At 40.3% G+C, this 25635-nt stretch overlaps 1 protein-coding gene across 2 annotated transcripts in view; it reads left to right on the top strand.

The window, feature by feature from the left end:
* Nucleotides 1-25635, top strand: part of ENOX2 (ecto-NOX disulfide-thiol exchanger 2) — a 294849-nt gene that overhangs the window by 223060 nt on the left and 46154 nt on the right. For both annotated transcript variants that reach the window (XM_032757614.2, XM_058441768.1), the window contains 5 exons: nucleotides 570-725; nucleotides 9816-10022; nucleotides 18045-18278; nucleotides 20508-20720; nucleotides 22498-22604. In XM_032757614.2, coding sequence (XP_032613505.1) covers nucleotides 570-725; nucleotides 9816-10022; nucleotides 18045-18278; nucleotides 20508-20720; nucleotides 22498-22604 — 917 coding nt within the window. The remainder of the gene's footprint in view (nucleotides 1-569; nucleotides 726-9815; nucleotides 10023-18044; nucleotides 18279-20507; nucleotides 20721-22497; nucleotides 22605-25635) is intronic.

Raw genomic sequence — 25635 nt, 5'->3', positions numbered from 1 at the left:
CAGAGAATAGTTATTTATCAAACCTATGCTCAGCATATTAGATTCATCATTTTGTTTACTCCTCACAGCTTCCTGTAACGTAGGTGATATTAACCCTATTTTGCAGATGAGGAAATGGAAGTTCATCCTGCTAAGCAAATGGTAGACCTAAAACCCAGGTCTGCTTGATCCCCAAAACTCTGTGCCCTTAATATCATGCTGTACTGTACAAAGAAAACATATACAAGGGACAGTAAAAAGCCTTCTCGGAATGGAGCAGAGAGTGTGTGTTGGAAACTAGTAGAGGCAAGATCAGTAGACAAGGCATGGCCATGCTATGAAAGACCTTGGATGCCACAATGAGACGCAGAGACTTAAATAAGCCCTGGTCAAACAAAACAGCCCCATCCCAAAAGGAAAATGAACAACTATAAGATAATATTTAAGACCTGGGAATACTAAGTACCATGCTTGTTAAATATTTTGCCTGTGTCTTAGAAAGGCCTTTGATTTGAAGCTTACAGAGTAACATTCTATCTCCACTTAACCTTGCCTGGTGTCATTTATTGTTCTCTCTTCTCCTTTTTTAGACTTTGATCCTGCTCTTGGAATGATGACTGGAATTCCACCAATAACTCCAATGATGCCTGGTTTGGGAATAGTACCTCCACCAATTCCTCCAGATATGCCAGTAGTAAAAGAGATCATACACTGTAAAAGCTGCACGCTCTTCCCTCCAAATCCAAGTAATATTCTGCTTTTTTCTCCACACAAGACACAATGTTTTAGTGTACAAGAAAGCTTTCTTCTTTTTCCAAAGAATACCCAAGGGCTTCATAGATGTTTGTACGAAAGCTTCACCTAGAGAACAGAAGACAGGAAAATTTTCTTTTGCTAGGCAGGGTTGAATTTTATGCACACAACAGTAGACTTTTGTGTGCAGGTTGCAGTACAAATGATACATGTTTCTAATGCAGTCTGGTAAGGAATTCAAGTGTGTTAGTAAAGAAGGAAGCATACAGATTGCTCAACACCATCATTTGCAGTCTTTTCTTTTCATAACTGCCCCATGTGCTGATGGTGGCAGAGACAGAGTGTGGTCTGAGGCACATGAGAATATACATTTGGTGCTAAGAATCTTCCACTGCTAGCAGCTATTCATACATCACTCGAACCACTGCTATTCAACCGATGGGTTGTAATATACAGTGAGGCATGGTTCAACATATTGGAAGGGCAAAGAGGAATATTGAGACTAAGTCACACTACTTGTAGCCACCAGTCAATGCAGTTCATGTGGAAGTAATCTAGAGATCCATTTTGTCGGTAATGAACAGGCTTCTCCTTAGATTCACTTTAAAACGTGTAAAGATAGGGTGGCCATATTTTACTTAAAATGTCTCACTAATAATAATTGACTAAAACTTTTTTTCTAGATGCATTTGGGGTTTTATATACATTCAGTGATTAGAAGGTGATTCTGCATGTGCCCCAAGCCTCATGAATGATTTTTCCATAGTTCTAGTCATATTGGGTGGCATACCAAGGGAACCACCACTACAGTACAAAGATTAGAGCTGTTTGCTAAGGGATACATTCAGTGGTTTAGGGCATAGATCAAATGACCTTGCCTCATCAGGATAAATATGAATCTTTGACATGTGACTTCAGACAAATATTTCATCTCCTACCTTAAATAGGAATTAGTTATTCATGGCCCAAGCCCTGGCAGGGACCCAGATTTTACTTAGTATGGTCTGCTCATAACTGAGAGGATTTTATAATCAATCAGCGTTGCTTGGATAGATCATCTTGGTCTCTTTTGCTAGAAAAAAAAAAAAACAGATCTTTATGCTTTCTTCTGGTTTTTGAACGTGGTTGTCAACAGGAGACATCCTTCCAGACCAATAAGAAATCTAGGAGACCAGCATCTCAGAGGACTGTATTGAGAGGAGAGCTAGTATGTCACAAGGAGAATTAGGGAATGGAGAATAAGATGGCCCTTGCAGGCCTTACTTACCAGCTCAAATGGCCATTCCTGGATTTGTGTTTAGTGCCTAAGTGAATGAGCAGCACCATTTTATCTGCTCTTACTCTTAGTTCCACTGTCCCTACAAGTGGGCAATGGCCTTTTTTACCTTTCAGCGTGTTGCTTTCGGATTAGAGAAAGTTGTGCATTCCTGATAGTACCTTTTCTACATAAAAAGCCATGAACTTAGGCACTGCCAGTGTTAAAACCTCTGCTTATGAAAGGGTAGAATCCTGCTGATTTAATCATTCATCGCATAATCAGCCTGCAGCAGGCTTTCATTGTCTCAAATACATCTAAGCTAACAGGATGGCTCACAACCTGTAATGTCCAGGTTGGGTACAGTAGTTTACTTTACAGGATGCTCAGTTTCTAAATTTCTAAAGCACAGATGCCTTGTTTATGACACATGGACCATATCGTTGAGCAGTCTTCAAATGAATCTAGAAATATGTAGGTTAAGAAGGCTCTAACTTTTGATAGCCTCCAGTAAAAGAAATGGACTGACATCTCTCAAATACATTTTTATATTTCCCCACCTGCAGCCATGCCTCTACAGTTCTGAGTTGGAAGGGCCACAGAGTGAGAGGGCAACATATCTCCCCCATGGCTCCATCTTTTAGTTCTTCATCCTTGTATTGAGAATGCTTACAGGGCAACTAGCACCAGTAAATTGGTGGCTTCTGGGAAGGAACCTGGCCTTGGAATTGAATTCAAACATAAAACTCTTGACACAGCTTAAAGTAAACTGGTGTTCTGTTTGCTTTTTAGAACTTGAGTTTTGTTCAGAGGGGGCTTGGATTACTTGGGTGGAGAAAACACTAATAGAAGTGCTTCTCTTAGTTCTCTGCTGAAAGCATGGCAAAAGTGACATTGTTGTTGGTGGCCCCAAGACATTGCTTTGTGAAGGTGAGATGGGAAGAGCAGGGTAGGAAAGGAAGAACAGGGATTTGGTGTGACTGAACCCTTTATCATCTCAGCCCACCAACCCTGCCTGATCAGGCCTTGATTATTGTATTAGTCCGTTCTCACACTGCTATAAAGAAACACCTGAGACTGGGTCATTTTTAAAGAAAAGAGGTTGAATTGGCTTATGGTTCTGCAGGCTGTACAGGAAGCATAGTGGCTTCTGCTTCTGGGGAGGCCTCAGGAAGCTTCCAATCATGGCAGAAGGCAAAGATGGAGTGAGGTGTCTCATGTGGCAGGAGCAGGAACAAGAGAATGGGGATGAGGTGCTACTGACTTTTAAACAACCATATCTCATGGGAACTCACTCACTATCACAAGAGCAGCACCAAAAGGATGGTGCTAAACCATTCATGAGAAATCCACCCCCTGAACCAATCACCTCCCACCAGGCCCCACCTCTAACATGGGGTATTACAATTCTACATGAGAACTGGGCAGGAACACAGGGCCAAACCATATCAATTATAAACCCCACTCCTTACTCCTGCCTGTCTCTGGTATATTCTCTTACACTCAATGGCCTCTGAAATTCCTCTCAGCAATAAGGTCCTGTGATTCAGGGACTCATACAGTCTGCTTCTAATTCTTGTTGCTTAATTAGAAAGTATCTTTGCCATCCATTCCCTCCCCTGTGTCCCACCTGACATTTCATCCAAGTGCTTGTCACATATATAGAACTATAAAATTGTCCTGTGGCTCCCATTGCCCACAGATTCATAGTCCAACTCCTGACCTCAAAAACCTTTTACTTGTCTGCTTCATATGACTGTCTTCAATCCATCACTTCTACTTGCCACATACCTGCCCTTTAGTCAGGTTCAACTACTTCCTGACCTCATACTCCTCACACTCTCCTCCAGCCCAACTTCAAGCATACCCCTTTCTGGTGCACTTCCACATGGAAGGTATTGGAACTAAAACTGTAGTGAATCACTCTAAGGCATTTTCACTTAAATAGTGAGTGCCAAATCTAATGGATTTCTTTCCCTCACACAGTGCATTTAATCTGTGAGAAAATTATGTCAGTCTAACTAACAATATATGTCTGTAATCCTTCCATATTCACAATAACCACTGCTATGATTTAGTTTGTATCTGCCATGATTCATTTTCTAAATTATTGTAATAGCCTTCTAATTAGTCTTCCTTCTTCACCCTTGCCCCCTACAGTCTATTCTGAACAGAACAGACAGAGTGATCCTTTTAAAACCTAAGTCTGATCATGTAATTCCTCTACTCAGAACCCTTGAATGGCTCCCCATTTCACTCACAATAGAGACCAAAGTCCTTTTAATTGCCTAGAAGGTCAGATATGATCTGTTCCTCCCCTCCATTGTCTCTTTGACTTCATCTCCTACTCTCCTCCCCATCTCTTCCTCTGTTCGGGTCACACTGACCTTCATGCTGTTCCATGAACACACCAGCCACTCTCCCATCATAGGGCCTTTGCGCTAGCTCTTCCACCTACCTAGAATGCTTTCCCTCTAAATATCTGCATGGCTAACTCTCTCACTTCTTTCAAGTCTTTGCTCAAATGTCACTTTCTCAGTGACCCTGATAACCTATTTAAAAGTTATCTCTCTGCCACAGTCCCAATCCTATTTACCTTATCTATTTTTTATATAACAAGTATCTTTTTTTTGAGACAGGGTCTTGCTCTGTTGCCCAGGCCAGAGTGCAGTGGTGTGATCTTGGCTCACTGCAGCCTCCACCTCCTGGGCTCAAGTGATCCTCCTGCCTCAGCCCCTCGAGTAGCTGGGACTGCAGGCATGCCCCATCATGCCCAACTAATTTTTGTATTTTTCTTTTAAAGACAGGATTTTGCCATGTTTCCCATACTAGGCTTATTACCTTTTAACCAACTATATAATTTGTAGAATATAAACCCCACAAAGGCAGAATTTTTGTCTTTTTTGTCTCCTGATGTATCACCAGCACTTAGAAAAGTGTCTTACATATAGTAGGTGTTCAATAAATATTTGTTGAATGATGGAGGGAGGGAGGGTTGGATGGATGATGACAGAAGGAGGGGTCAGAGGTCTAGAAAGCAAAGCAAGAGAGTATGAGGTAATTACTACTACATGCTAATGACTCCCAAATCTATATTTTTAGCCTATATCTCTTCTGAGCTTCAGATACATATAGCCAGCTGCCTACTAGACTTTTCTGGGTGTGTCTACATCAAATGTACAAAAAATGGTATTATAGTATAGAGGACAGACTACCAGTTTATAGATCAAGAGCACTGTGTTCTATTCCCAGGTCTGTCACTAACTAGCTGTGGGATCTGGAGATAGTCATATAACCTCCTTGGTCTCAACCTCCTTGTCTGTAAAGCAAAAATATTGGGTTAGATTAGCCTAGATACCTCTAATGCTTCATCCAGCTCTAAAGTTATGATTCTCTACATTAAAAATGTAGCTACCACAATAATTATTTACATAGGCAAAAGTCCTTTAAAATGCATTAGGAAAAGCAAGGGCTGGTTGGCAGGTAGCATGTAGAGCTTTGTACCTTCTCTGGAGCAGGCACTATAGTGTAATGGGTAAGTTTTCAAGCTCAGAAGTGACACAGGCCAGCCTGGTTTCATATCCCAGCTCTCCACCACTAAATAACCATAAGATCTCTGATAAGGATTTTAACTTATCTGTTGTAGACTAGGCAAAATCAGACCTGGTCTAAAAAGTCAATGGATCAAACTAGACTGGAGCAGACCAAGTACCAGTCTTCTAAAGATAAATGGTGAGTGAGTACCCCATTGTTGCAGAAGCAACATCCTCTGATTTCCAGGAAATTGAGATATAACAAGAAAAAAAAAGTGCCCTGGAACACACTTTTTTTTTTCACAGAGTGTCTATCAGAGATTTACTGAATTCCCAATTAGCAGTTCTTAGTGGTGAAAAAAAGGGTAATACCATTCTCTCCAGAAAATTTGATTTTGCCAAGATTTTTCACTTCAGCGATTAGACCTTCTGTGGAGAGGTTACAGTTTGAGTCTACTGGGAAATAACAGTGAACAGGGAATAAGTAATAGAATATCATCTGCTATCCGTGTCCAGGAACATGGGAAAATACCCAGGAGCCAGAAAAAGAGCAAGAGCAATGTTTTCATTTTACCGTATCAAAATGGGAAGACTCTCAGGGCTGAATGCTATAAAGAGAGTTAGAGAAAGTGAGTAAATTGAGCATTAATTAAAATTCCCCAGCCTTCTAATTTTTCCAATCAATTGGGATTACATTAAGATACATTTAACCCCTGCTGATTGTCCAGGGGACCTTCAATCTTGAGCTGTCTAATAAAATCGACTTAAAGACTTTGCAGTATATAAATCCTGGCAAACCAGCTGAGTGATCTGTGATGCTCCTTTGAAAAGCAAGATTCAAGTGGCTTATCGGTTCTCTATACTGCTTCCTGCCTCACTTCTCAAAGATCAGCAATGACTCAGATTGCCCCAACATAGCTCCCCAGAGTAGATGCTTGGGTATAATTAGAATTGCTAAAAGCTCCTCCTTTTCCATTATCAGAGATTAGAGTTCTTTTTATTCCCAGTTATCTTGAATCTTTATACATGGAACTTTTCTTTGTCTCCATCATGAATGGTGATTGGGGTGCTATAGAGCTTAGCACATTACCTGATTAATAGGTGGGTTTTGAATTTACTCTCCTATGGGTTATCATTGCTGTGCCCTGATCACTGTATTTCAGTGGGATTAGAAAATCAGGCCCAGACGACAAAGTGCTTTGAGCTGTTAATTAAGGAACGGGTACTATCCATTAAGGAAGATAGTATAGCCCATTGCCCTGCTTGGTGGCATACCCCTAAATCTCAGCAAATGCTATTAAAGAGGCTTTCTACATTTACCCAAGGAAAATAAATAAATCCTCAGCATTCTTGACATTACTGTTAGTGGCTTTTATGCCCTTTTACTTAGAAGACAGTCACTGCAGAAGAATCACAGCACCTAAATAGGGTGATTACTTCATCACAGAATTTTTTTTTTTTTTTTTTTTTTGAGACGGAGTCTTGCTCTGTCACCCAGGCTGGAGTGCAGTAGCAAGATCTCAGCTCACTTCAAGCTCTGCCTCCCAGGGTCAGGCCATTCTTCTGCCTTGGCCTCCTGATTAGCTGGGATTACAGGTGCGTGCCACCATGCCCAGCTAATTTTTTGTATTTTTAGTAGAGACAGGGTTTCACCGTGTTAGCCAAGATGGTCTAGATCTCCTGACCTCGTGATCCGCCCACCTCAGCCTCCCAAAGAATTTTTAAATCCCACAAATGTAGCCAGGGGACGGAGCCTTTGCCTTTTCAGTGTTACATGTAACTGCCACAGTAACCACATGCTTTTTAGAGTCTCTCAGTGGACCTAAAAGTAGACTAAAGGAAACTCAAATGGTATAAAAGTGATTATTAGCTTCACAAAAGGATTCTTTGCTAACTAATTCTCCTAAATAGTAAACTTAGGAAGCCTTTTTGATTCTGAAACAGGATTGTATTCTAAAGTCTCTAATTTTAAAACATGGCTCTAACTGTGGATACTCTTGAAAATTCTTTACCTTATATAGTCGGTGGGGGGGATGTGTTCCATGGTCAAAGCCGTATGTGTCTTCATAGCTGTAGATTTCTCTATCCATATGAGTGGTTCCTTCTCAAACCCAGCCTTGTCTAAAGATCTGGGTGACGCAAGGATCTGGAAGTTTAGAAGTTCAGGTCTTAGCTACCACTCTACTCCAGACTTCTGGTAGGACTTTAGAAAGTCCCACATTGGGAATTAAGAAACCTGGGTTCTATAATAGTAAATAATAATAACGCTACAATGACTGCTATTTATTGGGAACCTGCCAAGTGCTAGGCATTAAGCCACATGCAATATAGACAGTATATTATCAGTTATCCTACAATAACCCTTATAAGGTGGGAACAGCATCCCTGTTTTAAAGATGAAGGAAGAGGTTTTCAGGGGTTATATAATTTTCCCAAGGTCATACAGTCAGTTATGAAGTTAAGATTTACATTTAGGTTTACCTGCTCTAAGTTCATGTTCCTTCTGTCTAATGTGGTGACCTGGAATGAGACATTTAACCTCACTCAGCTTTTTCCTCTGTAATATCAGAGATTTAGACTAAGTCAATAGTTTTCAACCTTAACTACACATTACAACTGCCTGAGAAGCTTAAAAAGCAACAACAACAACAACAACAAAAAACGAATGCACAGGCTGCACCCCAGACTAATTAAATCAGACCCACTGGGGTGGGGCCCAGGCATTATTTGTTTAACTTCCAAATTGATTCGAATGTGCCACCAGAGTTAAGAATCACTGGAAGTGTGATGGCTAGAATCCCTTCCAGTTCTTAAAAACTCAAAAGCATAAGTCTCAAACAATTCTAGACCTCATCTTCTCTATTTTGGCCCAAATTACAACCTCTTCAGTGCCTGTGACTAGCACATTTCAGATTCCTGCTCATTAGGTTATTTTCCCTTTCCCTCTAATCCTTTCATATGGAACAAAAAACCCGTATAGTGAGGTCTTGAAATTACAGACTTGTAAAAATTAACAGAAAGTTTGTAAGTTACCTGAATCCCTTTACCCCTTTTTTTGACCAAATACGGGGAAAGAGAGTATTATGAGTAACTGATTATTCTTAGCCACACCAACAAGACAGAGAGTAGTAGCAAAGTGAGGAAGCTAGAGATCCTGATACCCAAGGAAGCTCCCAAATCAACTGCTTGCCAACTTGGATAAGAGTCAGGTTAGGGGCCTTGGCCTAATCTATGAACAAGACTCATTTATTTTTACATGTGAGCTATAATCACTGGTTGTTGAGCTCTCCAAATCTTGAGCTAGGAGAATTGTTGTTAAGAGCTGAATGGAAAAGAATGGATTACACAAAATAAATCCTTGCAGATACAAAACCAACACTAGAAAACCCATGACCATCATGCTTTATTTTGTTGGGCTGCAAACTGTAGGAGTTTGCTTGGAAAATGCTTTGATACATATAAATAGCAACAAGGAGCTGGCAGATAGAACAGGCTTTATGTATGAGTGCATATTTTTTTGAAGCAGAGGGAGAATCATCTCATTAAGTAGGTTTTTAATGATTCTCTATGGCCAAATTTATCTCACTTTAGTTAATGATTTCCCAGACGAGCTTATTTTCTCTGCTGTCTTTCATATTTCCTGTAAATACTGCAAGACTGACTCTGGACCTCACCTCTCCAGTAAGGAATTTGAGGAAAGGCTCACTGATATTGAAAAAAACAACATAAAAGGGATGGTTTGTACTCTGACTGATTTTGTGAAACCAAATCATTCTGACAGCTGTAGGCATTGTTGTAAGTAGGTACCCCATCATTGTCAAATTAATCCTGAATCTGTTCCTTCAAAAAGCATTAACAGAGAGAATGTAGTAACTACAATCTGAATTAAACAAATCCTTTCTCAGGGACCCTGGTTCTGAGAACTCTTGAAAATAACAGTTTAAACTAAGCGGGATTTTCTCCCACTAATTTCTTAATAAAAATGACTAAAAATTTGGCATAACTGGATTGTCACAACAAAAGTAATAAACAAAACTAAAGGACTCTGGATGGGACAGACAAATAGGCCTGGGTCTTTATGCTCCAGATATCATGGTCACCAAACGATTGAATAAAATGATTTTCAGGTTCACTCAGTCAGTTTTCTATGGAGCAGAGATGAACACCTCGGAGGCCACGTCCTTCTGACACTCTTAGACAAAAGTTTGACAGGGATAGCAGGGAAATGTTAGATTTCGAAGAGGTCTGTCCCAAGCAAACATTTTAATTTCAAATGTTTTTGCCCTTGCACTTAGATCTCCCACCTCCTGCAACCCGAGAAAGACCACCAGGATGCAAAACAGTATTTGTCGGTGGTCTGCCTGAAAATGGGACAGAGCAAATCATTGTGGAAGTTTTCGAGCAGTGTGGAGAGATCATTGCCATTCGCAAGAGCAAGAAGAACTTCTGCCACATTCGCTTTGCTGAGGAGTACATGGTGGACAAAGCCCTGTATCTGTCTGGTAGGTGTTTAGATGTGGGGATTGTGCCCACTAGACACAACGCAGATATTAAAGATAGAACTATTTGTGTCTATAGCAGCTAAGTTTGGGCTTAGTATTACCTGCTTTTGCCTTCAGAGGTGGAAACTGAATGTTCCCATTCAACTTCTTCCTTTAAAGCTCTTCAATAGCTCCCAATTGTCTATGGGATAAATCCAGACTCCTCACATGTGGCATCTAAAGGCCTTGACTGTGAGCTGTCCCTCTTAGAGTCATCTCCCAATCCTTCCTTCCCTCACACACCATGTCCCAACCACACTAAGTGAACTCGAATTCCCAGAATGTGCCATGGTGTTTTATGCCTTTTCCTCTGACTAGAGTCACCTTGCCCACCACACACACCCCCTAAAGCTCCAGCTCAAGCACACCCTCCTCTGGAAAGCTATCTCTGACCTGTCTCCCCACTCTGCCCAGCACTGCTTTAGGCACTCCTTCCTCAGGGCTTTCACAGCACCTGGTGCTTCCTCCCAACATGACACCTACTGTACCATGCTAGAACTGTCTCTTTCCACATCCATCTCCCCCACCAGAATGTGAAATCCTTAAGGGCAGGGACTGTGTCTTATTTAACATTGAATCCCCAGCATCTAGCACATAACCTGGCACAAAAGTAGATGCTCATAAATAGTTATGGAAGTCAGTTATTTGTCAAATATTTATTGACTGCTAGGCAGAATGCTAGGTTGCTGGGGATACAGCAAAGGCTGAGGCAGATAGACTTCCTGCCATCAAGGATATTACATTCTGGAAATGGCAAAATATAATATATATGAAAACAAATAAATCAGTTACTTTCAGTAGTAAGTGCTCCGAGGAAGATAAAAAAGGTTAAGGTACCCAGAGTTGTTAGGAAAGGAAGTCTTCTCTGACATTTGAACTGAGACTTGAATAATGTAAAGAGAGATTGCCATGTGAACATCTTGGGGAAGAGCATTCCAAAGTAAGGAACACCAAGCCAAAGTCCATGAGATGAAAATGGACTTGGTATGTTCAAGCAGAGGATAGAAGGTTAGTATGACTGGAACATAGAAAATGCGAGAGGGAGTGGAGGGAAATGAAATCTGAAAGATAGGCAACTATGACAATGAGTTTTATTCTGGAAGCCACTGGAGGATTTTAAGGAATTCAGTGACATGTTCTGATTTACATTTTACAAATGTTACTTCTGAGCAGAAGATGGGCTGAGAGGTATGAGCAGGGGTGGTGACTGGGAACTAAGTTAACCAACTGTAATATTAGTCTAACCCAGAAGTGATGGTGGCCTGTATAGTACAGTGGTTGGAGTGGAGATAGTAAGAACTACTTCGCATAAAATCTCCTGTTTATAGTAAAAATTCAGATTTAGGGTGTGTCTTGGTCCATTTTCTGTTGCTTATAACAGAATATCTGAAACTGGGTAATTTTTTTTTTTTTAAGATGGAGTCTTGCTCTTGTCGCCCAGGCTGGAGTGCAATGATGTGATTTCGGCTCACCACAACCTCCGCCTCCTGGGTTCAAGCAATTCTCCTGCCTCAGCCTCCCGAGTAGGTGGGATTACAGGCGCCTGCCACCACGCCTGGCTAATTTTTGTATTTTTAGTAGAGATGGGATTTCACCTTGTTGGCCAGGCTAGTCTCGAACTCCTGACCTCAGGTGATCCAACCACCTCGGCTTCCCAAAGTGCTGGGATTACAGGTGTGAGCCATCATGCCTGGCAAAACTGGGTAATTTATAAAGAAAAGGAATTTATTTTTTACGGTTACGGAGGCTGGAAGTCCAAGGTCCAGGGGGCACATCTGGTAAGGGCCTTCTTGCTCTCTGCAGAGAGTTAGCTCAGGTCTTTCTTCCTATTCTTATAAAGCCACTAGTCCTACTCTCATGACAACCCATTAATCCATTAATCCATGAATGGATTAATCCATTTATGAGGACAAAGTCTTCGTGACCCAATCACCTCTTAAAGGCCCCAGCTCTTAATACTGCCACATTGAACTACTTCCTTGCCTAACAGTAATGGTTTGGAAGAATTGAGTCTAAGTGCTAGACATTTCATGATGACAGCATCTTCATTCGTATAACAGGTACTTATTGAACATCTTTTTTCTGTAAACTCTTGTGCTAGATGCTGTGCAGAGTAGAAAATGAGTAAAACCTAGTTCTTCCCCTTAATGAATTTAGGGTTAGTATGTAGTCATACACTTATTTATTAAAGAAAAATGTATTTAGTGCCAGGCATTACTCAATACACTGATATGATACACACACTGCTAATAAGAGATTAAAAGTTATAAGTGCCATGGAGGAGGAAATGAGGGAGGAAGGTAGGAGAGGGAGAACGAGAATATTTCTGACTCCTAACTGGGGGCATCAAGAAAGGTAGCTTTTGGACCAAGTCTTTGACAAAGGGAAAACATTTGCTTGTGGACAATGGGGCATAAAAACAGCATGAGCAAAAGTACAAAGGTGGTAAGCTTTGGCAAACATTCAGGAAACAGTGAGTAGTGGTTTGTTTACTAAGTAGACATGAGAGGAGGAGGCAAAATATCAGTTATTAGCACACTCCGAAAGGCTTAACAGTTGGGTCTTTACTCCTCAGGTAATAGGGAATTGAAGAAATTTTTGAACAAGGAAGATAATTGTTTCCGCAAGGTTAATTTGACAGCTCTATATAAAACCGTGTTAGAGGAGAGATGTAAAAAGAGGAGAGGAGGTCAGTTAGAAGCCTGTTGTAATAGGCCGGGGAAAAGGTAACAAAGGTTTGAAAAAGTAGGCTGGTAACATGGGGAAGGAAAGGAGGAGGTGTAGATGGAGAATACTCTTATTACATTTGGTAAGTGCTATAGAATCTAACTACCAAAAATTCGGCAGCACTTAACAATGATAACAGAGCATTCCACGAGACTATTTTAATAAGAACATAAAGGTCTCAAAAAACCCTGCATAGGTGTACTTAAAAGACAATATACTGTTCAGGAAGCATCCATCTAAACATCACCAAAATCAGCTCTTTGTTAACAGCCACCTCCTAGAAACATTCTTAGGGCTGCCAAAACAAAGGGGATTTCAATCAGTGATATGAAAACAACTAAATTTTGCCCTTTAAATTTGAATCTGTCCCCCTGAAAGTGCCCAAGTGCTAGCAATCTCCTGAATGGGGTGGCTGTTATCTCATTTTGTAAAAGAAAGCAGTTAAAAGAAACAAAAATATCCCTTACAAAAGGGGGCTGGAAAATGTGGAGATCATCATTTTTTTTCTGCTCTTCCTTCCTTTCTATAGATCCATATTTCCACTTGGTGTCATTTTCCCTATGTTTGAATTTCCTTTAACATTTTTTGTAGAGCAGGTCTGTTCCTGATGAACTCTTTCAGCATTGATTTGAAAAAGTATTTCACCTTTCTTTTTGAAAGATGTTTGTCCTCTCTCAGATGTTGTTCCACCATTTTCTTGCTTGCATTGTATCTAATAAGAAATGCGATATTATCTTTATCTGTGTTTCTCTGTACATAATGCGTCTTTTGTCCATGGATGCTTTTAAGATATTTATTGCTGGTTTTGAGTAATTCAATTATGATATGCTTTGATGTAATTTTCTTCTTATTTCTCATGCTTGGGGTTCATTGAACTTTTTGGATCTGTGAGTTTGCATCAAATGTGAAAAATTTTCTCCCCTTATTTAATTTTTTTCTGTTCTCTTCCCCTGTCTTTTGGTGCTCCAATTAGGCATATATTAGGCCTCTTGAAGTTGTCTCGCAGCTCGCTGGTATTCTGTTCTTTTTTTTTGTTTTCAGTCTTTTTTCTTTCTGTATTTTATTACAGATAGTTTCTATTGCTATGTCTTCAAGTTCATTCATTTTTTTCATTATAGATTCAGGGGGCACCTGTGCAAGTTTGTTACATGAGTATATTGTGTAATAGTGAGCTTTGGGCTTCTAGTATACCCATCACCCAAATAGTGATTATTATATCCAATAGTTAATTTTCAACCCTCATCCCCCTCCCACACTCTTCACTTTTGGAGTCCCCAGTGTCTATTATCCATCTTTATGTGTACCCATTGTTTAGCTCCCACTTATAAGTGAGAACACATGGTATTTGATTTTCTGTTTCTGAGTTATTTCACTTAGGATAATGGCCTGCATTTACATTTTAAAGTATTACTAAATTCACACATCCAAAAGCCCAATCTTCATATAATCCAGTGAGACAGGAGAAAAGAAATGCTTCTCTTTTGCTGCTTTCAGAATTTTTTCCTTCACTTTGGATAATCTGATGCCTATATGCCCTGGTGATGTTCTTCTTGGAAAATATCTTCCAGGTGTTCTCTGAGCTTCTTGTACCCGGGTGTCTACATCCCTTGCAAGACCAGGCAAATTTTCCTGGATTATTCCCTCAAATATGTTTTCCAAAGTTTTTACTTTTATTCTTCTTCTCACTCAGGAATGCCTATTACTCATAGGTGTGGTTGCTTTACAGAATCCCATATTTCTCAACGGCTTTATTCATTGTTTTAAATTCCTTTTTTACTATTTTTGTCTGACAGGGTCAATTCAAAAGACCAGTATTGAAGCTCTGAAACTCTTTCTTCTGCTTGGTATAGCCTGTTATTAAAGCTTTCAACTGTATTTTCTAACTCCTTCAGTGAATTTTTAATTTCCATGAGTTCTGGTTTTTTTTGTTTTGTTTTTTTTTTAAGATCTCCATCTCTTCTTTCATATTCTGCATTGTTTTTCTGGTTACTTTGTGTTAGTTTTCAACTTTCTCTTGGATCTCATTGAGCTTCCTTACAATCCATATTTTGAATTCTTTATCTGTCATTTCAGAATTTTCATTTTGGTTACAATCCATTGCTAGACAGCTAGTGTGATCTTTTTGGGGTGTTGCAACACCCCGAGTTCTTACACTGGTTCCTTCTCACATGGGGAAGCTGTCACTTCTTATTTTTGAATCTAATTTCATTTGGATGGGACTTCCCCCCGCTCCGAAGGTGTGACTGTAGCGTATGTTGGGTAGGGTCCTTTGGCTTTGCTTCTTTAGCCCTGTGCACTTCTGTCAGCAGGTGTCCTATTGTGCTGTGCAGTTCAACCTCCTGGTGAGTAGGTGGCGTCTACAGGTAAGAGCCATCTGTGGCAGAAGCAGATCAGTATGTGCTGGATCTTTTCTTACTGTGAGGTGCTCTCTGTTCTTTCAGATGATGGGCTGGTCTGTGAAATTCCAGGTTCCCTATTCAGCCCAGGGAGAGTGGATAGAGGACAAAGCTGGGTGGAGCTGGACAGCCAACCTCACCCACAAATAACTCAATGATGAGCACAGGCAGCACCCCTAACAGGAGTGGCTAGGGGAACTCTTGGAGAAATGTGCCGAGGTCTCTTCAGGGGATGAGGGGGCCACATCAGCTCCACTTCTTAGACGGGCAGGATCACAATGTTTCTCTGTCACAACCCTCTCCTGGGGCTCCTGACTCAGTTTACACACTGTCCATCTATCTCCAGGCTACCATGTAGCTGAGAGGAGTGACTTTGGGGAGGAAGCTCTTCCCTCAGCCCAGTACAGACAGCTTTGTGGCTCACCTACTCTCTGACAGCTTCGTGTAGAGAGGGAGAGGGGCTCTGCCTTTCAGCATGTGAGAGTGGGTGGCAACTGTGGGGGTGCCGGCTGCTTGGGCCCAACCTCAGGCCTCGGGGCAAGTGGTCAGGTGCCAGCAGTGATGGACTGAGCTAAGCAGTCCTTCAATTCCCAGGCCCCTAAGTGGCCCACTGGATGGTGTGTGAGAGGCCTGGAGGGACTCCACCAGGACCAGGCCAGCAGGCTTATTCTCAGGCCCCCAGGGTTCAGGTGGTGGCTGAGATAGGGAGGGCAGGCTGGTCCCCAGTCATCATTAGAATTCTCAAGTGGGGGAAGGCAGAAGGCTCAGGTGCTGGGAGCCCCCAATTTCATTAATTTTTTTCTTATGCAGCATCTAATTTGCCATCAGTCCTGTCTGGTGATGTTTTTTTCAACTTAGACATTGTAGCTTAAGCCTGTAGATATTTGACTGTGGCTCTTTTTATATCTTTCATGTTTCTCCTTAGTATGGCCAGTCTTTTCTCTAGCTTCTTGAGCATGTGAAATCAAATTTTCATCATTGTTTTTGTATCCTTATCTACTAATTAAATTATCTGCATCACTTCTGGGTCTGTTTGGATTGGCTGATTTTTAAAATCTTTATTATGCATCATATTTTCCTGCATCTTTGCATACCAAGTAATTTTTTTATTAAAGTTTACCTTATTTGGTGACAGATATTTTTATTTCTGTAAATAGTCTTGAGTTTTGTTCTAAATGCAGTTAAGTAACTTGGGAAAATTTTGGTCCTTTTAGGTCTTGCTTCTTAAGCTTTGTTCAGCAAGACCAGAGGAGTTTAGGGCTAATTTTTCTCCACTATTAAGGCAGAACCCTTCTGATCACCCAGTACCAGAAGTGTTGAGTTTTTCTGCTCTGGCTGGTAGGAAAAAGAGCTATTCCCAACCCTGTGGGAGCTTTTCAGGGATTGTTACCTCTAATGCTCAGGTAGTTTCCCACACATACAGACATTAGTACTCAGCTAAATAATAGTGGAGGACCCTCTGCATATCTCCGAAGCTCTTTCTCTGTGCAGCTTTCTTCTTTCTGGTACTCTGCCTTATGAACTCTATTTCCATAGTCTTCCTAGACTCCCAGTTCAGTCTCCTCAACTTGGGAACACCATCATGCCTTGCCTGAGTTCCCTTCCCTGTGCTGAGGCCCAGAAACTCTCTTATTAGGAAACTTTCTTATTAGGAAATAAACTGGGGCAATCATAGGGATCACTTCATTTGGTTCTTGTCTCTCAGTGATCCCTGTCTTCATTGTCTTATGTACAGTGCCTTTAAAAGGCATTATTTCATATATTTTGTCCATATTTTTAGTTGTTTAAGGTAGGAGGACAAATCTAACCCCTGTTACTCTATCTTAGCCAGAAGCAAAAGTCTATGTTGGGTATTATTCTTGAGAGGCAGGTTAGAATAGAGGAAAGCACAGAGTCTAGTGTCCTAGATTCAAGAGCCAGCTCTACTGTTTGCTAATTGTCTGACCCAGGGCAAGCCACTTAACCTCCCTAACCTCTTTTGATGCTCAGTTTTCTGTTTAGTATAATGTTCTACCCTGCAAGCTTGTGCTGAGAATAAAATGAGATAAATTCCTATGGAAGTATCTAGCTGAGCTCTTGAAACTTAAAAAGTACTTAGTTTTTTCCCCACTTTTTTAAAGATATATGACTTGGGTAAGTATAGCTGGCACAGAAAGAGGAGGTATGGCGTTGAATACAGGTTTTCTGAATCCCAGTCCTATACTACTATATTATAATCACACTACATCTTTTTTTTAAAGGATCCTGAATTATATGTCACCTGGGTCACACACCACTCCCCATCTTTTTTTTTTTTTTTTTTTTTTTTTCAGAAAAAAAAATGGCTCACAGTTGACAAATGCTTCTAGGAAGCAATTTTAGGGATTAAAATACCAAGTTAATGCATTTAAGTTTTACCAAAATCTTTGTGATAGTGTAATGGATGCTCTTGAATTTATTTAAAGACAAATTCATTTGAGGCCACCTTTTCCGTTCTTCCCAGCCCTTGGTGCCATATAAGGATCATGCTTGATACTATTACCCACGGAGCCAACCTCAGCCAGAGGTAAGGTATTAGATGGAGGAATGGAACTCTTAGGAACAAGACTAACCCAACCCATAGAATGTGACCTATTATCAGAGATAATCTAAATCTTTTGATGATTTACTTGCTAAGCATGGGGAGAGAATTTGGAGTTGTGTGGTCACTTGGAACTGCTGCAGTGACATCTGAAACACTGAACTTGGAAAAGTATTTATAGTCTTTCATGTCTCTCTCTCTCTTTCTGTCTCTCTGTCTCTCTCTCCCTCTCCCTCTCTCCTTCTCTCCCTCTCTCCCTCTCTCCTCTCCCCTCTCCCTTTCACCCTCCTATGAACTTAGGTTACCGCATTCGCCTGGGCTCTAGTACTGACAAGAAGGACACAGGCAGACTCCACGTTGATTTTGCACAGGCTCGAGATGACCTGTATGAGTGGGAGTGTAAACAGCGTATGCTAGCCAGAGAGGAGCGCCATCGTAGAAGAATGGAAGAAGAAAGATTGCGTCCACCATCTCCACCCCCAGTGGTCCACTATTCAGATCATGAATGCAGCATTGTTGCTGAAAAATTAAAAGGTATCAAAGGCACTCAAGCTTCATGATTAAAAGAACTCTTTTCTTTAGAAAAGTGTAATAAATATAATTGCATTGTTGACAGTTACACTTTGAGTTTCCTACTAATGGATTCTAAGCATTTCTTGTGTTGGAGCCTTGCAGATAAAGAGGTGTACCTAGTAACTCAAGAACCAGGAAATTTATCCCTGCTACCTGTGTCTCTGCTCCTTCATTGTCTCAAGGGATGACATTTTTCTCTTCAGAGATCAGGTGACTAGAAATAAACAAGTTTTCCTCACTTGTCCACGTCAGAGACTTTTAGGCATGATCTATGACTTGGGACCTGTAAGCGCCCTCTTTTATAGTGGATACAAGTTAGGTTATAATTCCAAGTCAAATGAGTGAATCAGGATGATAGGATTTGATGTGATCCTGAAAAACTCTGGTAAAATTCTTATTTTAAAGACGAGAAAATGGAGGTCCAGAAAGTAGTCATGCTGTACATTCTCCTTAGATTACTCAAAGACTTAGCCACCACCAACTAAAACGTAAAGACTTTTAAATCACTTTAAAAGGCCAATTTATTTAAAACAGTGACTGTGGAGACTTGTAGACATTGCTTAATCAGACTGCTTTCCCATTAGTTTTGATTCTTGTTCCCCTTGTTTGACTCTCAGCCATTTTGTTAATTGAACATTAATTGCTCTGCCTGGTCTCCTGTCTTAGTAGCTCAAATCCAGTCTTTCTCATTTTCTGAGTATAGATGATTTTATTGGATGAATGCTGGTGTCCCATTGATCTTATTGGTAACACCACTCCAGCTCTAATGGTATGAATTTTCCCTGCTTCTTGTGTTCTCTGCTCATCAAGATACTGCTAATCCTACTTTCTAAATAGGTCTCCTTCACCAGACATGTTTGTACCACATAGCCTAAGGGATTCACACATGTAAGAAATTGGTTTTGACTTTCCTTAAGGGAAAAGCAGAAAACCTAGAGTCCAGAATAGAGGCACAGAAATAATGGTACATTTTGAAAAACTGGAAAGGCTGAAAGCATTGGTAAGATGCCAGGTCCAAGACTTGCCTATTCACACAACACCAAACAAATCAGTTTAAGTTTAAAAAATGAATTTAATGGGTGTGTGACCCTCAAGAGAAGCAAAAATTGAGCATCAACATAAAGTCTATATCTAAGTAATAAAGTGAAAAGCTGCTATAAAGGGGAGGCTGACTGCTTGTTATATGTCTGCACTGAAAAAGGGGCAAGAGGCAAGAAGTTCAAATTGCAGTGAAAGAAATTTCCATTTAACATAAGAGTTTCTAGCCAGAGAAGGATATGAAGCCCTTGAATTGGGCTTCAATAGATCCAAATGTACTCTCCCTCTCTGGAGCCTTTAAGAACAGAAGGCATAAGTGGCTATCTTGGGGAGCTGAACCATAAGCTTTGGAAGAGCTGTGCTACTATCTTAACTAATCACAGAATAACTCCTAACTAGCTGCAGAAATCTACTTGGAGGTTCTTCATGCAAGAGAAAAAAGGATGTGGAGAAATATAGAAATAAAATAAATTGCATCAAAATAGATTGTGATTGGGACTGAGTGGAAGGCCTGGGGCTATGGATTGAACACAGGAGTGATACTATAAAAGGTCGAAGATGTACATGTTTGTATCTAAAGAATGACCCACTTAACTCTTCCCTGAGGCTCCTCCCAACACTGTTAATTCCATGGATCCAAGGTAAAGTTACTGTTAAATTCAAGTTAAACTCAGGATTCAAGTTTGCTTTTCCTCATTAAAACACAGGACTGTAGAATTCTGAAGTTCCCTCACTAATTCATGGTTTTTTCTGTCTTTCTCTCTCCCCTCTGCCCCCTGTCCACCTTCTCTCTCTCTCTCTCTCTCTCACACACACACACACACACACACACACACACAATCAGAGAGGGTAAGAAATTTGCAATACATGAAAGCTATATATCAGTACAGAAAACTTTTTTCAAGGAAACATTTCTCTTTCTGAAAATTCACCACAGACCACAACCAATGACTACATTGATCTTTCCATTCTTCCTGTTTGTCTGCCTGCCTACTGCCTGTGTGTGCACATGTGTGTATGTGTGGCTCCTCATCCTCAGGAATTCGTTTACCCATCACTGCCAAAAACCATGATGCCCTCTTTGCCTGCATGTTGGGAAAATAGATCAAAATTTGGTTACCTTTGTTGGTTATAAAAATACATTTTTTTCAGATGATTCCAAATTCTCAGAAGCTGTACAGACCTTGCTTACCTGGATAGAGCGAGGAGAGGTCAACCGTCGTAGCGCCAACAACTTCTACTCCATGATCCAGTCGGCCAACAGCCATGTCCGCCGCCTGGTGAACGAGAAAGCTGCCCATGAGAAAGATATGGAAGAAGCAAAGGAGAAGTTCAAGCAGGCCCTTTCTGGAATTCTCATTCAGTGTGAGTGGAACTTAGAGTTCTGCTGGAATGAGAATAAGTCACTTCACATAGTCGCTTGCTCTCTACGGGAGCTCAGGCCTCCAGAGCCATCCTGTGTTAAGGCTCAAGGCTCCCTTTTTCACTGCCTTGTGTTCTCCTTATATTGTCAAATGCCCATGCTCCAATTTCACAGGAGACATGTGCGCACCAGCTAGCTTCATTTTCTCTGGTATATCTACTTCAACTCCTTAGAAACACTGATCCTTAGGCCACATCCTGTACTTCTACAGCCCTGGGTCTCAATAGAGGGCTGGGTATTTTATTGATAAAGTTACGATGTAGCATCAGCATTTTAAAGCTGCTTTTCTTCAGATTTGTATAATTATCATGTAATATGCCTTCTAGAAACTCCATTTCAATGATCAATGTAATTATATTTCCCAAGGTGATTGGATAAAAATCAAATTTGCTACTTCTACATTTTTGATTTAGTTTACTTTCTTTTGCTACCTTTACTGGATGCCATAGACACTGGGACAAGGTGAGAAGCTACCAAAATGGCCATTTTCAAAAAGAAATTCTGCTCCAAACCTATCTAAGGTCTCTGAAATGAGCCAGATCAGATAAATTATCAAGCAATTTTTTGTTTACCACATTATAAAATTATACACTCTTATTTTTTCAGTAAGAAAGTATATTCACCTTAAGAATAAGGGTATAATTTTATGATTTTGCTTTTAAACAATTATAGTCCACTCTTTCCAGACTTGGCTTCCTTGTACTTGACTCATACATAATTGTGATTAAAGGGGAGTTGTTCCATTTGCCACTTGTATTTTGAAAGTATATATGGGCATAAAATCCAGGAGGCAAAAGCACATGTCTTCAGGACTTCAGGATAAATTTTTAAAAAGAGAGAGCAGCACGCATCATGGGAATATAAATCCTTAAGTCATTAGAAGACAGGGTGCAAACAGGGATGTAAAGAAAAAAATAATAATACCTCTGGATTTTCTTACTGTGAACACCCAACCAGACAGGGGCTCTTGTCCTGCTTTTCTTTTCCCAAAAGAGTCATGTCTAAGCTTCCCCTCTCTTGAACTGTGATTAGGATAAAGCCCCAGAACATCTGCACACATTTCCCTGTTTGACATTTTAAGAGACCTTGAAAAATACTCTCCAGGACCGCACTTACACAGTATCCTTCCCTAAAACTTATATTTCTCCAGTCAACGAGTCTATCTCAGTAGACTTAAAAAAGATTCAATCCATCTTAGGTTTTGATTTAATGCTTCTTGTTAAACATACCTCAGAATAGTAAAAGCATGAATTCTGTTGAAGCAAGGCATCCAAGTGTGCGTCAGAGGGCTATGAAAGGAGCCAGGGGTAGAAAGTTTCTGGTACAGTTTGCCATTTTCTTCCATGCTGTGTGGAGTCACTAGTACTAAACTAAAGACAAGTACTAAATTAAAGTGCATTTGCTATGACTCTTCCTGTCCTGCCTCCATGAATTCACAATGCCTGTATTAAAACTCTAGTTGTTACCATTTTACCCCAAACCTCTGGTGTTCCCTTTTGTCTTTCTGTATGTTGATGTCTTTTCCTTTGCATCTCCTTTAAAATCAAAGTACCCCAACACATGTAGCCTTTTCCAAGCACAACCACAGCTTAGTATAGTGTCATAACAACAAGATACAACAAGCCTGATGCTTCTCTTTTATTTCATTTCTTTTCTCCTCTCTTTTTCCATCCCTGGATGATACCCTGGCCTGATCCAACTGCTGATTTGATGCTGCAGTTGAGCAGATAGTGGCTGTGTACCATTCCGCCTCCAAGCAGAAGGCATGGGACCACTTCACAAAAGCCCAGCGGAAGAACATCAGCGTGTGGTGCAAACAAGCTGAGGTTGGTAACTTTTTATTCTGGTAGCCCCTCAGGGGGACAGTTTCTTTCTTTAACAAGTTATTGATTTGGAGTTTAGCCAGAATTAAATAGTGCCAAGCTCCCATGGTCACAACAAGGCCCTAATGAAACACTAACACATGTTCTATAGCCTGTCACTGTGTCCAGACCACCTGCTGTCAAAAGGGTAATAAATGTGCTTGTGCTGTGGTGAATGCATTCTGCTGGATGGAAACCTTAGTAGTGAAAATGTAGCTGGGATAATTATAACTTTACTTCTCTAAGCGAGCTAGTCTTGTGTACAACAATAATTACTGACCTGCGCTTCTAGTGTTAGTAATATTAGTGCTGTCTTAGATTTTTTAGAGTGTTTTGACAGTGAAGGATGGAAGCTGCCTGGTGTTACACTGGATCTTTGAAATTTCTGAGCTGCTTTTATCAAATTCATTTAGTCATCTTTATAGGTGGAAGCTTTAACGGTAACAGGACTCTGATCTTAGGTTAAGGTTGGCACACACCTCTCTGCTTATACTCAAGTGACATTTTTAGCATAACACTAGAATAAATGTGATGTGATTAGGTTGCTATTCTGAATCAAAGATTAAAAACTGAGAAGGGAGATTTCACTGATCTGCCACTGAAAATCCTGTTACATATGCCTCAAGTCCTCCTATTCCTATGGGCAACTTCCTTACCAAGTCCTACTATTTTCAATTTATATATACAGCAACTTTTTCAACTACATTTCTGGTCCTCTTTGCCAGCCTGGTAGCAGTCCCATTATATCTATCCATGTAAATTGTCATATTCCTTAACTTTTAAATAGCATTTACAAGATATTTACATTTATAAAGTAATTTCACATTGGTTATCTCACCTGTGTGAGCCTCACAGTAGACATGGTTAAGTGAAAAAAGTATTGAACTCAGAGCCAGACATGAATTCAAATCTCAGCTCTGACATGTTAGTGCTGTGTGACTGAGCAAGTTATTCAGCCTTTTTCAGTCTCTATTTCTTCACCTGTAAATTCGAGACAATAATGAAACCAGTCTTATAGGACGAGATGAGTTGGGAAATGTGTAAAAAGTTTGAAAAATAGAAATAGTATTACTTCAGTTTTACTAACAACTTCATAAGGGATAGTGAGTAGGTATAGAATTCATATTTTACCTGCAGGAAAACTGAAACATAAAAATGTTAAGTGATTTACACAAAATTACAAAGCTAGCAAATGGACTAGAAATTATTCTCCTCACTGTGAGCTCTGGTACAAAATGCTTTGTGGTCTTGAGCTAGTTATTTAACCTTTGTGGATCTTTGTTTCTTAACCTATAAAATAAGGATAGTAATTTTTCTCTGTCCTTCATGAGAATACATGAGATATGTTTGTGTGAGAACAATTTGAAAACCATGAAAAGCATTTAGGAGAAAATAAGCCAAATCCTGTTTATAAACTGATAGTATCTGAGCCATCAATTCTGGCACAGCAAAGGGATCTGGGAGTCACTAGAAAGAAATCCCTGAAGACAACCATCCAATGGGTGGGTAGAGTCATAAATAGCCAATAGCATCTTTACTTGTTTTTTAAAGAATTAGGGGAGAAAAGGAAACTATTATCTTACTGTAGCACAAAATGGTTTTAGAATCCTAGGGCTGCCTCATGTTGTTCACCTTCAACAAACAAAATTCAACTTTGTGATTCAGATGTTTACTGATCACTTTCTCCTTCTCAAGCACTATGATAGGCAACATAGAATGAAATGATCTTTGCCTTCAGGGAGTTAGAAGGGTAATGAAAGTGATCAAGAGGAGGAGGGGAGTTTCACACGCTAAATTTAAAATATCCAGTCTTCCGTTCGGAAGAATAAAAGTCGAGAGAAAAATGCTCAATTGGTCTTATGATTGTAGAAAAGCAGAATAGGCATTAAGTTTCTGCCTTCCTTTTGATACACGTACATTTCTAACTCCTCTTTGGGTTAGAAGAAGTTGGTTGAATGGCCCCACCCTTTAAGGAAAGCCGTGACAGTACAACATTGCCTTTTTGCAGGAGGAAGGGAGCCTCTGGTTGGAATGCTGATTTGCCTAGGTCACAACACTTTTTTTTTTTTTTTTTTGGAGACAGAGTCTCACTCTGTCGCCCAGGCTGGAGTGCAGTGGCGCAATCTCGGCTCACTGCAACTTCCGCCTCCTGGGTTCAAGTAATTCTCCTGCCTCAGCCTCCCGAGTAGCTGGGACTACAGGCACACGCCGCCATGCCCAGCTAATTTTTTGTATTTTAGTAGAGATGGGGTTTCACCATGTTGCCCAGGCTGGTCTTGAACTCCCGAGCTCAGGCAGTCCGCCCACCTCGGCCTCCCAAAGTGCTAGGATTATAGGTGTGAGCCACCATGCCCGGCCGTTACAACACTTTTTTAAACTATGTGGCCATAAAATACTACCCATCAATCATATTCATCAAGGGTCTGTGTAGTTATTAGGTTGATACAAAAGTAATTGCAGTTTTTGCCATTAATATTTCAAGCCTACTTATCTAGTGGATATATACTTGAGTTTAATTAAACTCACAGTAGAGATAGCTGTACCAGTGAACTGGACACTCCTTAGGACTTATAGAGAACTGAGATATTTGTACCCTATTACCCAATATTGTAACAAAACTTCCTTGGCAGAGTGGTGATGATAAAGTACATGACCAGCATGACTTTCCAGGAGCTACATGTTTCATGCTATGCCTTGTAGACTGTAGAAACCCCAAAAAATCCTTCCCGCTTGTTTGATTGAATTAAATTAAGGTCCACCTTGAATATCTCAAATCTTGTTCAGTACTACAACAGCTGAAAGTGGGACATAGCTCATAACCTTTCTCTGGTATTGCATTCCCTAAACCTAAAAGATCTCTTTCACTTTATATTGGTGCCTCTTTAAGTCACAGTTTGTTTTTGATTTTATTTTTGTCCTTTTTTTTTTTTTTTATTATACTTTAGGTTTTAGGGTACATGTGCACAATGTGCAGGTTTGTTACATATGTATCCAT

Source organism: Hylobates moloch, unplaced genomic scaffold (assembly GCF_009828535.3).
Source record: "Hylobates moloch isolate HMO894 unplaced genomic scaffold, HMol_V3 SCAFFOLD_7, whole genome shotgun sequence".
Taxonomy (NCBI): Eukaryota; Metazoa; Chordata; class Mammalia; order Primates; family Hylobatidae; genus Hylobates; species Hylobates moloch.
The sequence above is the reverse complement of the archived record's forward strand: the minus strand, read 5'-3'. Positions and strand labels throughout refer to the sequence as shown.